This window comes from Musca autumnalis, unplaced genomic scaffold, assembly GCF_047663935.1.
Source record: "Musca autumnalis isolate F117 unplaced genomic scaffold, ASM4766393v1 scaffold_4, whole genome shotgun sequence".
NCBI classification, from domain to species: domain Eukaryota; kingdom Metazoa; phylum Arthropoda; class Insecta; order Diptera; family Muscidae; genus Musca; species Musca autumnalis.
This window is the reverse complement of record NW_027411977.1, coordinates 155451970-155465670: the sequence shown is the minus strand read 5'-3', so window position 1 is coordinate 155465670 and position 13701 is coordinate 155451970. Positions and strand designations below refer to the sequence as shown.

General features: G+C 33.3%; 1 protein-coding gene across 4 annotated transcripts in view; it reads left to right on the top strand.

The window, feature by feature from the left end:
• Nucleotides 1–13701, top strand: part of LOC141402457 (uncharacterized) — a 130714-nt gene that overhangs the window by 53043 nt on the left and 63970 nt on the right. The window contains exons 1-2 of one of the 4 annotated variants that reach the window (XM_073983771.1): nt 5235–5337; nt 5505–5906. The exons of 1 other annotated variant lie outside the window; for it this stretch is intronic. In XM_073983771.1, the coding sequence (XP_073839872.1) occupies nt 5881–5906 (26 nt within the window). In that variant the 5' untranslated portion in view covers nt 5235–5337; nt 5505–5880. Of the gene's footprint in view, nt 1–5146; nt 5907–13701 lie in introns of those variants that run through there. 2 more of the 4 variants (XM_073983770.1, XM_073983769.1) reach the window with 2 other exon arrangements.

Genomic DNA, 13701 nt, shown 5'->3' with positions numbered 1-13701 from the left:
ACAACAATATTTTTTACGTTTATTGTTTCTTTCCTCAAATCAAACTTCCACAATTTTAATACTTTTTATTGAGAAGTAACCTAATAAAATCTCATAAATATCAAAAAACGGGCAAAATCGGGTTTTGAAACCTAGTAATACCAATGCAGAAGACTTTCAGTAATGTGTTCTAGGTGGCCAAATCACGGCCAAACACGGCCAATTTAGTATAAGTCTATATGAAGTAAGTTTAAGAAAAATAAAATATTTATTTCTGACTTTTTGTGTTTTTTGGTCGCTACCCAAAATATTTAAGATATATTATATATTTAATAAATTCCTCTCGCAATTGCCAATATATTCCATTTAACATATATTTATATTTGGTTTATTTTTCCGCGGTTTTAAATACATTGAAATATGCCTTACAATGTATATTTTTTTAGTTCTTCTTCGAAATTTTCACTTTGAATGCAATTTAAACCGCGATAATGACGCTATTTTGAAAAATATCATTCATATTAATAAATTTTGACATGTTCTTTTTTAAATGCCAACTAAAAAAATGTTATTATTAAAAGTTGCAAAATCGACTTTTTGCCTCAAAAACTGGGCAAATTACCTATAGTGCGACGGTACAATTTTTTTCGGGGGCAGATCAACTTTTTGAGACAATGGCCTAAAAGCTCCAGGGAACCTTGATGGCACGAACTAAAATGCAAATCCGCAAGATAACTCTCGCAGGGAGTTTTTCGTTGGTTCAAACTTTGCACATCGTATATGTATCAGGTTGGAATTCGGTCCAGTCCTTCGGGTATTTGCCACACAAAATTAGGGAAAAGTGCCGATTAACAACTCGTCTCAGATCGTTTTGAATTTTTTTCCCAAAGGTCTATCTGTGGGCCTTTTAAGACGGCGCAATTTTTTACGAGGGAAAGTCCATACTTCCTGAGAAATTGGCCCATAAAAACTCAAAAAACTCCCTTTCTTTAGGTTCGAGGCTGAGGGTATATCTCTCTATATGAGTGCAATTGATTTCAAACTACATATTTTTATTTGAAAGAACTCATGCTTTTTACATGGGCATGGTGCAGCGAGGATGCAGTACATTTTGCTTCCACAGCAAACGTCTAGGATGATGGAGTGCATCTGCATCTTCCATTTCAATTCACGGCATGTCTTTTGATTGAGTGCTTCGGATTGAATTTAGATACATTGCAATAAAATGCAAGCCATTAATTATATCCCAGAATAAATAAAATGCATTTATTATTTGTATAAAAAAGTTTTAAGAACATTATTATATTAACACAAATTATAAAAAGTATCCACTAAATTCAATCGATATTGTGTTTACTTCCTCTGCTCTCCGTCATCATGTTCCGCTTATCCAAAATATTTTTCATATTGCTTCTTATCACCAGTTCAGCTTTCGGCAAGGATTCCAACACCACTCCATTCATTCTACTCTCGTGGATTGCCGTAAAAAGGTTTGCAACTTTTAATTAACTTAACTGTTTTTATTTTTTAATTTATAACAAAATGTTACACTCTTTTTTGTGTTTGGAAGAAATAAAAATAAAGTCGTTGTTTGTTGGGATCTCTACGCAATTGCTTCCAAAATGTAATAAATGGACTGCAATTTCACGGCTCCGCATGGACTTAAAAAAAACTATGCAATCACTATTTCACATAGAAAAACTTCAAATAAATTTTGCTGGGCTGTCGCCACAGCTGACTGATACTTTCTCACTTAATTTTGCATGTTTTTGATGGTATTCACAATATTAATTATATTAATACCGGGTTCGTTTCCCAGACCAGGTAACATACAATTTTCAACGGTGGCAAAATACTCCTCAGTGTAATGTTGGCGACATTTCCTGAGTATTTCAGCCATGTGGTGTCTTAAGACATTCTGTTCGGAATCGGCTTTAAACAGTAGGTCCCATATCATTGGGCTAAAATGAGTAAGAATCGGGTGCACTCTAGGGATACATATTACCAAACAAAATCGATCTTTCGATCTTTTGATTCTTACTTAGAACTCAAGAATCGATCCTTCGATCTTTTGATTCCTTCTTAGAACTCAAAAATCGATTTTACGATTCTTACGTAGGAATCAAAAATCGATCATTCGATCCTTTGATTCTTACTTAGAACTAACTTGGATAAAAGAATCATTCGATCGAGATGGCTCCTTAGTTGAAAATGTGAACGTTTTAGTGTACAATGCTTCGCGTTTAACACTGCCGTACCGTTAGATTAACTTTGTTCATCAGTACAACAAATAATATAATATTGTTGTCTTGCTCTTACCAATGTTATCTGTATATTTCATTTTCGTGGTAAATCAACAAGTCAAAACAGAATTGATCAATCGATTCCCACTGCAAGAATCGAAGAATCATAATAGAGAATCGATCTTTCGATTCTCTATGAAGTCAAAACTCGATTCCGATTTTTCGATTCTTCAAATCAAAGAATCGAGGAATCGATTACTCGAGAATCGACTTGCGTATCCCTAGTGCACTCATTTATATGAGAGAAGTCTCCCTTGTGTCTTCTGGGATGTTTTTGTAACAATTACAATTATTACATATTGAGACTACAAAAAACTAGTTGTGTTATGAGATCGGGTTAGGATTTTAGGGCTTCATCTAAACCGGATACAACGACTTTTTTCGTATAGACGAACTTGGAAAAGCTTAGATGCAGATTTTCTGCATAAAATCAATAAAATATAGACAATTTTACATAAAGTCGGGAATTCTGGTCAGTTTCGCCTAATCTATTGGTTGTTGAACCTAAATTCTAATGTAAATTCAAATTTATTGAGCCTTTTTTATCACATACAAGTTTAAAACGTACATAGCATTGTTGAACCTAATAATAATGTGCTCAACAAGTTTTCAGAATATTCTGAAACTCTAAAATGCATATTTGAGGCATTTAGCGCCAAACGGGCCCACCCACATTGAAATAAATACTCAAAAACTTCATATTGCATTCAGCGCCAAACGGGCCCACCCACATTGAAATAAATACTCAAAAACTTCATATTGCATTGTTTTAGCAGGTAGTATAACATAGTGATATATTATGCAATAGAGATTTTTCAGTGACTTTTTGAGCATGTGGGTTAAGCCGTTTTGGGGCTGAGCGACTCAGTTCCTGTTGCGTTAACAGTATGTATTTTATATTATACCTTCAACAATACGTATTAATTCCAAACACTGTTCACACCGTTAGTTTTTTATTCCTTCAACAACACTTATTTCAAACACTGTTCACACCGGTAGTTTATTCTCATATTAGGAAGTTTTCTACATTATTGATATATTAATTGATTTTTCAACAATGGAATATTCTGAAGAGTTGTGTATTACATTCCAGCGAATATTTTCTCCAAAGATAACACTACAGTTTTGGCTATATAGTGCAAAATATATACAATATATGGAATTTTTAAATATACTATACATTTTGAAGCATAAAATGCAGTTTTCCGAACTGATTATTTCTCCAAAATATTTTCTTCTTTGATATACAAGTTTGCTACAGAGGTTGAAACAAGATTTGAATTGGTTTTAGAGATATAGCCTCAATTTGCTCTACAAAAGTCTATATTTTTAGTCATGTTAAGGGGTTATCCCTAGTTGTGCAGACCAATAAACTAATTTTTCATGAATTTGTTTCAAAGAAACTATTTTATTATTTTTGAGTATTTTTTTTTCTTTCATCTGAAAGAGCACATCTTATACTACATATGGAATTTTAGTTCTTGAAAAATATTGCTTATGGCTATATCACACCATATGCTTTTCCACATGTATGTTGTCACTTTGGGTATTCTAATATACAGGACAGCTAATGTCATACATGTGAAAAAGCATATGGTGTGATATAGCCATTAGTCTTGTGGTAAATGGCTAACTGCTAAACCCTTTTTTGTAAAAGCGTTTTGCGGTGGCAACGATAGCTCGAAAGCGGATGGGCCGACCTCTGTATAGTTTTGTGGGCGTTTTAAGAACCTTATAATCTTGTCTTTAAGCGAAAGAGAATTTAAAAAAAAATTTGAACTGTCAAAGTCAAAATTTCGATTTTAACAAAAAATTGACCGTTTTTGTCCAAAAATCAAGCAACAAATTTTTTAAAAAAAATCTGTCTTGCTTAAAGGCAAGCTTTTTGTGTATTTAATAAGCTCACCAAACCATATGAAGATCGGTCAATTAGTTTTCGCGCTATCATTGGCACCGACTTCAAAAATGCCATTGCGAGAAACACGCATTTAAAGTCTCTATGCTACATGCAAATCGCAATAAATTGTTCCCTTACAATGTTCATATCTCAGCCAATTTTGCTCCGATTGATTTGAATTTTTTCGGCATGCTCTGTACTACGTGTATTTCAAAATAAACCAATCATTTTTTTCAATTTTTTGAAAGTGATAAGTAGAGGTAACCCCTTAAATGAGGCCATTAAATCCAAACCCGTTCTAAGAATATAAAACCCCATTAGAGGTTTTGTCGTTTGAGTCTGTACTTTTACAAAAACCTCAGTAGAAGCTGATTGCACACGATTATCTTAAAAATTTTGCAAGTGTATATTTGATAAATTCATAAAGGAAAAAAAGGTGTTAACATTTCAAAAAATTAGATTCTTGCAAGTTCCTGAGCAGAACAATTGTGTTGTATATAGTTTTGAGGTTTTACGAACAATACAACACACAAATGTAATTGACAGATCTCTTTAATACACTTTCCTTGTTTTACCATGAGCAAAATTTAATTTTTAAATTTCACATTTTTCAATTGACGTTTGTGTAAAAGGCATACGAAACAAACACCTATTTTTCGCTTCTTTCCACTTGTGTGCTATGTTTGTGAAAAACGGCAACACTACATAAAACAACATATAAGTGAGAGCAATTGAGAGTTGCCGGTCAGAATGTTCTTCTCAGCGCAATGATTGCTAAGGGTTGCTTGGTGGCTATTGCTGTAATGTGCATAAATCGTTCCATTAAGAAAATACACACATCTATACCAGGAACTAGGAACTATCGTCAAGCTCTCTGTTGTGGAAAAACAAATAAACAGCAGTTGGATGTTATTAAAAGGATACTCTCACTTCCGAATTCATGCGATGGAAATACAACCCTCATTTCGAATATGAGTAAACACAGACAAGAGCAAGTGAGAGTAATGACGGAAGAAAATTTCATGTTGATTGTACGGTTATTCTTCGATTAGTAGTTAGTCGTTAGTTCTCTCAATGAAAGCACGACGGTTCCATATTAATTCACCAAGCAAATACGTAGAATTTTACATAAAATAGAAAATCAAGTGTTATGAAATTGTAAAACAAAATCGTACAAATTGTATTCCTCAAATGAAATCACATAATAAAAAATATTTAAAATAGTTTTACCAGTTTGTAAAATGTGAATTTGGAAACAAAGTCAGCACATTGGAATATCCTTCTTTGTTTTTCATTATTCATTCCTTTTTGTTAAATATCATAAGGAACAAATGGTGTGGTCATAAATATAGACATAGCCGTTTTGTGTATGTATACCCAGTCTCGTTTTCGTAATAAGGGAGGAACACAGAATGCATATGTTATCACGTATAACTTCGAATGTTCGTATTATCAAAAAGTAGTCATATACGCCTACTGCTGTAAAATATTATATATTATACATATATAGAATGTATGATATTTCACGAATAAAAACTCTATCTGAAGTAATTACATTATTATAAAATCTGCTGCCTGCCGTCCTCCTTTACTCTTTCTTTGTACGTTCGTATCCTGGTTTTACTACAGAAAAAAGCTGTGCATTCGCAGATTTGGGGCAATTACTCTAAGAATAACTGCCGAGGATAAACTGAATAAAGGATGCTTACGTCAAATGATATATATTGGTGAGTGTTTGTATGTAAACAGTCTGTATAATTATTTTTTGTCCGTTTGTTAACGTGGATAAATTTGGACTCATTGTTTATATATACATAATATGGTTCGTTCTGTTCGCAGATTTTCATTTTGCATGGCAACGCTCGGCTATAGTGTTCGTCTCCTCGGTATTTGCTGTTGTCTGGTTTTCAAGAAATGACAATTGTACTAAAAAAGGAAAAAAGTTATCAATTGAAGGCAATTGTACTAAGTCATCGTGGTTTGTTAAAGAGCTTCCAACTGAACATCTCGGGTGGGGCATATATTTCTTGTTTTAACTTTCAACTTTAACTTCCCAATCTTTATGGCGTTGAAAGAAAGGTGTAATACCTATATAATATATAGGTTTCTAAATTGGTCATATGACGACGATATGAGATGTAATGTTATAATGACTAAACAATGTATATTGTTGCAATTCTAGACACATTTTGTTATACCAGCTTTGGCAGCCTCATGTTTGCTTTACAGGTTTAGGCATAAGTCCAGTTTAGGTCCCGGTCCCGGATTATTTTGATATATATACCACAGATAACCCTTGGGGTCCAGAGTATAACTATATAACTTCAAAAGTCCATACTTTGCAACCTCATTTCTTTTAATTTTTGGATAGGTGAAACCCCGTAGGGGAAAGTTTTAAATACCCGGCCGAAGGCTGGGCAACCATAAAAAAACGTTTAATTAAAGGGAGATTTTACCGCGTAGCCTATGTTGGCCCCTGTCCATAGGTGAAACTCTTAAATTTCCGACCGAATGCTTTCAATTTGTATAGGAAATTTAACCATGGGCTTTAAAATGACACTCCCATTGTATTGGTCGGCTGTAAAAGTATAGAATTATGGAGTTTTGAAGGCCCATATCTCGGGAAGTTTAGATTTGTGAACTATAAAATTGATATCGATATACACAGGACCCCAAAGCCTATCTGTGGTATATATATGATCCGAGACCGGGCCCTAAATTGGAATTTTTGGCAACCTTATGATAAACTAGTATATAACTGTAGGTCTTTCATTTAGCGAAGACACCATTTAGCGGAGACACATTTTGTCATGTATAGGAGCTTATCTATCTGTATAAGAGTTTATTTTTCAGTATTTTAACTGCTAAAAACGATAATTTTTTAATTGCTGTGAAACATTTATAAAGAAAAATTTTTCCGCTTGAAATCATGGAACCTTTGAAGAAATTTTGGAAATATTTAATATCTGTAAAATTGTTCATATTAGTGGGCCTATTAGGCAAAATTTATAGCTAACTAAGGCATGTGGTCGGCTTTCAGAATATGATATCCAATGGATAAATTGTAGATAGTTAAACAAAATCGACCGATGATGAAATGCCTTCATATATGGTATGGATCTACTGAGGGCCCCCTAGGCGAAATCTGCGGGGGGTACATACAGCGTATGCAGCTAACTAGACCATGGGGTCAGCTATCAGAAAATGCTGATATCCAATGGAATCATTGTAGAAAGTTAAACAAAATCGACCAATTATGAAATGCCTACAATCTGTGGGGGTAGGTATATGAATGAATAATCACTGTAAAATGGGCTGCAAAATGTGCTTGACATCTCAAACCCCTTATATCGAGCGTCCGTAAAAAGGGAACTATAAAGAAACCGGCACCTACAAAGTTGATTTTTATTCACCCGGAAATTTCAGGTCGAGAAATATTTTTGTCACATCTTTCCTCCGTTTTATCGCAATAGCATATTTCAGATTATTATATTCTATTTCCTTTTCGGTTTGACATTTTTCAAACATCATGGGATATGTTTATAAGTTTTGCTTCGATAAAGTATCCTTATATGGTAAAAACCAAAAGTCCTTTGCAATTCCATTTGAAAAAAAAAAAAAATAAAAAAAATGTTTGCGACCACATCTACAATTTTTGGTAAGAGTTAAAGGAAAAAATTCTGGTTTCAAATCTGTTCGCGTTCACAAAATTGGTCGATGCGCGCAAAAGTTATAGCGGTTTTTATTCTCATATAAGGAAAAATATTTAAAAATGTCTTATTTGATGTTATGAGAAAAATTATGCATAAATCGTTAACAGCATTCCATATCTATTCGTAGAGTTTAAATATTTACTAAATGTATTATTATTTTCGCGGAAAATCAACAAATAATAAACATATATTGAAGTAAATCCAAATTATCCTGTCTCAAAATCAGTACAATCCCCCAGAAAATAAATTAAAAAATATCTGCGGAATCTAGACAATGCGTAGAAAAATATGAAACCAAGTTTATAGAGATTGGATACATAAATTGCATATTATAGCAACACCAAAAGAGAACAACTTATTGTTAGACAATATTGTAGCAAATATATTTTTTGGTTTGATTCGAAAAATTAGAAAAAAATATTTGGGAGTTCTCCAACTATTTCGCTAAAATCCCATACGATGATTAATGTACTCTACTAAAAGTTCATCAAGAAATGTGGTTTACCATCGCAAAAGCTTAGTTGCTTACTGTGATAACTTATAAGGATAGGAAATTAAGAGTAATTAAGAGTAATATTCAAAAAAATATGAAAATTAAAAAGCCTGTAATTCGCGAATTAGTTAAAATCAGGTGATGCGCATCCCTTTTTGGATACAGCGAATCAGTCTCGTTTAATATTTGTGCATATTTCGATGTTTCACGCAGCGGCCATTGTGTGCCGTCAGTTGCATCTCACAATGGCAAAAACCTTAAAGTGGGTAAAAGTCGCAATATGCATAAGATTTTGATGCGCATCCGGTTTCATTAGCGCCCATCAAAAATACGTCAATATACACCTATTTCAAATAGATTCTTTAAGAACCGAGGATGTACCTCCATATTCTATTTTGCATAAAAAACCCATATTACTCGCGTATCTCTGTTATTTATGACACCCGTTTTCGCAAATATTATAATCGCGTATAAAGGATTCCATTTATATAAAAAAATTTTAAAGATAAACCGCGGTTTAGTATGCGGATTTGTCAAAATCTATTTTTGCTGATTTTCCTATTTTCAAGGTATCTATATCCGCGGTTTTAGTGGATGGATTCGATCGCGGCTCATTAGATCCTTCGCGTAAAAAAAACTGAATTCACGCGGTGTTCAAAGGAAATTGAATGACAGTTGTAAATTTTACAGGCAAAAATAGGTTTTTAAAAAAAAAAAAAAAATCACGCATGCAATTTTGGCCTTTAGACTCCAATTACTAGGATGCAGTACGGAGCACACTCATGAGATATACATTAAACGACGTAGAATCACTAGTTCTATAATCCTATTATGAGTTTGGAACATTATATTGTTGCGCGTCCGGATTATTAAAAAAAATTCAAAAAACCCCTAAATTCGAAATATTCGTCGGAGACCCTATAAAGTATATATATTCTTGATCATGGTAAAATTCTAAGTCGATCTGACCATGTCCGTCTGTCTGTCTGCTGAAATCAAGATACAGCTCGCAATTTTTAAGATAGAGCTTTGTGATTTGGTATAGAAGTTTCTATTACTCCTAGGATGTTTGGTATTGCAAATGGGCTATATCGGTCCACGTTTTGATATAGCCCCCATAGAACGGTACCTCCCGATTTTCGGTATTTTCAAGTTTATAGCTTCATTATTCCACCGAAATGGCTGAAATTTGGTATTTAGTCTACGTTGGGGCTATAAAACATTCGCCCAGAATTTTGTCTGTATAGGTCCACGCCTTTATATAGCCCCCATAGAACGGTACCTCCCGATTTTCGGTATTTTCAAGTTTTTAGCTTCATTATCCCACCGAAATGGCTGAAATTTGGTATTTAGTCTTCGTTGGGGCTACAAAACATTCCCCTAGAATTTTGTCTGTATAAGTCCACATCGTTATATAGCCCCCATAGAACGGTACCTCACGATTTCGGCATTTTGAAGGTTTTAGCTTCATTATTTCACCGAAATGGCTGAATTTTTGGCTCTTAGTCTTCATAGGTGGTATACAACTTTCCTCCAGAATTTTGTCTGTATAGGTCCACGCCTTCATATAGCCCCAATGAACGGTGCCTCCGAATTTTCGGTACTTTGAAAGTTAGACCCATAGTTTTAGTCTTCTTCATAAACGAAAGGGAACTAATTGTTCCACTTTACTTCCATACAACTCGTGGTGGAGGGTATAACATGTTCGGCCCGGCCGAACTTAACGACTTTTCACTTGTTCGATATCATAAAGAAAAAATTGTAATCATAGAAAAAATTTGTAAACTTATTTTTCACTGCAATATCAAATGCTTTAATAACTTTAATACGAAAACAAATTTTGAAAGCTACTGTTACGATTTAACATTAACATTGGAAAGAATAAAAGTTTAAAAGTCGAAGTTTGATATTGGGTGTGAGGATAGATCGAGAATTTTGAAATTTGGTTGAAATAAGGAATGGGTTTTGAAATAAGTTCTATATGTATACGAAACGTACTACATGGTACTAAATTTGGTGTGTAGAGTTGAGATGAGATTGCATACTATAAGTATAAAGTATCCGTGCCATCCATAAAATTGTCTTTTTGGGTAAAATAGGGTCCTACAGAAAGAAAAAAATCAAACTACACCATTTTCACATGTAATTACAAATGAAATAATTCGAATTACAAAGAAAAAATGACTTTCAATTAGAATTTTCAAATTACAAATGAAAAAATTCGAAATTCAATTGGAATTCTCAAATTACAAGTGAAATGTTGCAAATTTCAAATGAAACAATCAAATTACAACTGAATGTCTTCGAATTACATGTGAAAATGTTGTAGTTAAGTAATTTAATTAAAAGTCTGTACTATTTTTATTGGACAGAATTGAGCCAAAATACAGGATTATAACATTTTCTGGGCCCTAAGTGGACTATTGTCCTACGAAGTTCACGGTGCTCTTGAACCAACTTTAAATGATAGGAGCTTACACCTGGGAAGTTTTTGCGGATTCTGATACTACAATGTTCATAGAGGAGAAAAATAAATATTGTAGCTATGAAAATTCTCTGCAAACAATTTTCATTTTTATATTTAGAAAAAAGTTTTGAAAGCATTTTGAAGGCAGGACTACATATTTCCCCGAACCATGGAAAAATAGATAAATGATGGCAACCTTGTTGGAAAAATTCATGCAAATTAAAACAAGTAAAAATTACATAACAAAGTCTCTATTTTTATACCCTACACCACTATGTGTGGAGGGTATTATAAGTTGGTTTTGGCCAAAAAGTTTGTAACGCATCGAAATAATGGTCGTAGGCCAATAAATGTCTCGACGAGCTGAGTCGATTTGGCTATGTGTGTCCGTCCGTCCGTCCGTCTGTCCATCTAAACCTTGTAATCACGCTACAGGTCGCAATCGTCACCAAATTCTGGGTGTTGATGAGGGTCCCGGAGGGGAAGAAGCCCATTGATTTTGGTGATGGTCGGATAATATTCAGGGGTCGGGATGGGCAAAAAACTTATTTGGAGAAAAAGTCAGGTTGTCGTAGGTGGTCAAACAACGAAGATATCGCAATAGTCGCTTATACAACCCAACTTTTAATTTTTGCGATTTTAATTATAATGACGAATATCACAGCTTTGGATGGGGAGCTTCCAAAAGCAAAGCCTGACTATGAAAGTAGAATATCCCACCTTTACAATGATGCAAAGTAGGTTGGCGTAGGTATCCAAATAACGGAGATATAGCAATAGTCGGTAATACATTCTACTTTTCATTTTTTTTTCGAAATCGCGCTACAGGTCCCCATTTTGATCGATCGTCACGAAATTTTGGGGGTTAATGGGGGTCCCACAGAGGAAGAAGCCTATTATGTTTGGTGATAGTCGGATAATATTCAGGAGTCGGAATAAGCAAATAGCTTATGTGGAGAAAACTCGACGTTTTTTCTTATGCGAATATCTCCGCTTCAGGTAGGAGTATCCCGTCAATGGAAGAAGAAAAGATCTCCTTTATATTGATGCAAAGTATGTTGGCGTAAGTGGGCAAACAACCGAGATATCGCAAAAGTCAGAAAATGTTCATCGGATAGTCACGAAATGTTGGGGGTAGATGGGGGACCCACAGAGGAAGAAGCGTATTGATTTTGGTGATAGTCGGGTAATATTTAGGGGTCATAATGGGGAAAAACTCATGTGGAGACAAATTCAAAGTTTTATTCTTTGTGAACATATCGGCTGCTAGTAGGGATATTCCAACGGCATAGCCTGTCAAAGAAAGAAGCAGTAGGTTGGCGAAGGTGGTTAAACAAGGGAGATAGATACCACTATAGTTGGTAATGGATCTAATTCTTCCATTTTTTGCAATCACGCTACAGGTCGTAATTGTGATCGGATGGTCAGGAAATTTTGGTTGCTTATGGGAGTCCCAGAGAGAAAGAGGCATATTTTTTTGTTTGGTGGTAGTCGGATTATATTCCTTAAAGAAATGTTTACCAGTGAAAAGCTTATGCACAGTGGTAGTGGTGTAGGGTATCACATGGTCGGCCCCGTCCCGACTATAGCCTTTGCTCACTTGTAATATTTATGTTTGATATTCGTTGATATTCTTAAGCACACTTTTAGTTTTATTGTAGTTTATTGTAGTTACTTGTGGATCAATAATTCCCTGACTATGCTAATTTCCAGCGTTGTTATATGAAATATATATAACACCGCTTCCATTCAGTATTATTATTATTATCATTATTATCATTATTATTATTATTATTATTATTATTATTATTATTATTATTATTATTATTATTATTATTATTGTTATTATTATTGTTATTGTTATTATTATTATTATGATTATTATTATTATTATTATTATTATTGTTATTATTATTATTATTATTATTATTATTATTATTATTATTATTATTATTATTATTATTATTATTATTATTATTATTATTATGATTATTATTATTATTATTATTATTATTATTATTATTATTATTATTATTATTATTATTATTATTATTATTATTATTATTATTATTATTATTTTTTTTTAATTTTGTCCCTAAGGACGTTCTTTATTGATTCAAATATATTACAATTTCAATTATTCTACGAAGCCAGCAAGGGCTTGTCTGTAAAATATAAATCGTATAAATTTGTACAATATTTTATATACAATACTGTATACTTCATTTTTATAAGTATTTATTTTAAAATATCATTTTTTACTTCTTAATAAAATACTTTTTAATATTCTTTATTCTTGAGGTTTTATTTCTAATTTCCAATATCTCCTAATGAACTTCCATTAGGAATGGTTGGGAGAGCGACATCTAGTGCTAGTTTTCCATATTCATTTTTAAATTGTGGTACTACATAACGTCCTTCAATTCTTCTTCTCGTGTTTTGTTGGTGTTGTAATTTTTTTGCAAGGTTGGTATCGTTAGCGAATTCGCCAGCAATTGTTATTGAGAATATTTCTTTTATAGTTAATATTTCTAGGTTTTTGTATATGTGATTTCTTCCGTTGCTATGCACTGCTCTAGTTGAGTAGGTGTTTGATTGATAAGCTTTTTTGTATAGATACATAACAATTCTATTCTGAGTTTCTTGTAGTGTTTTGCAACATCGTGCATTTCCCCAAGCTGTAATGCCATGTCGCAAGTTAGATTCTACTAATGAGTAGTACGGTTGTTTCAATACATAATAAGGTGAACAGTTGCCGAGATGGTAAAGTGCGAAGGCCGATTTTCGTAATTTGCTTTGTAAATTTTCAACGTGTTTTTTCCATTTAAAGTTATGGTCCAAATGTATAC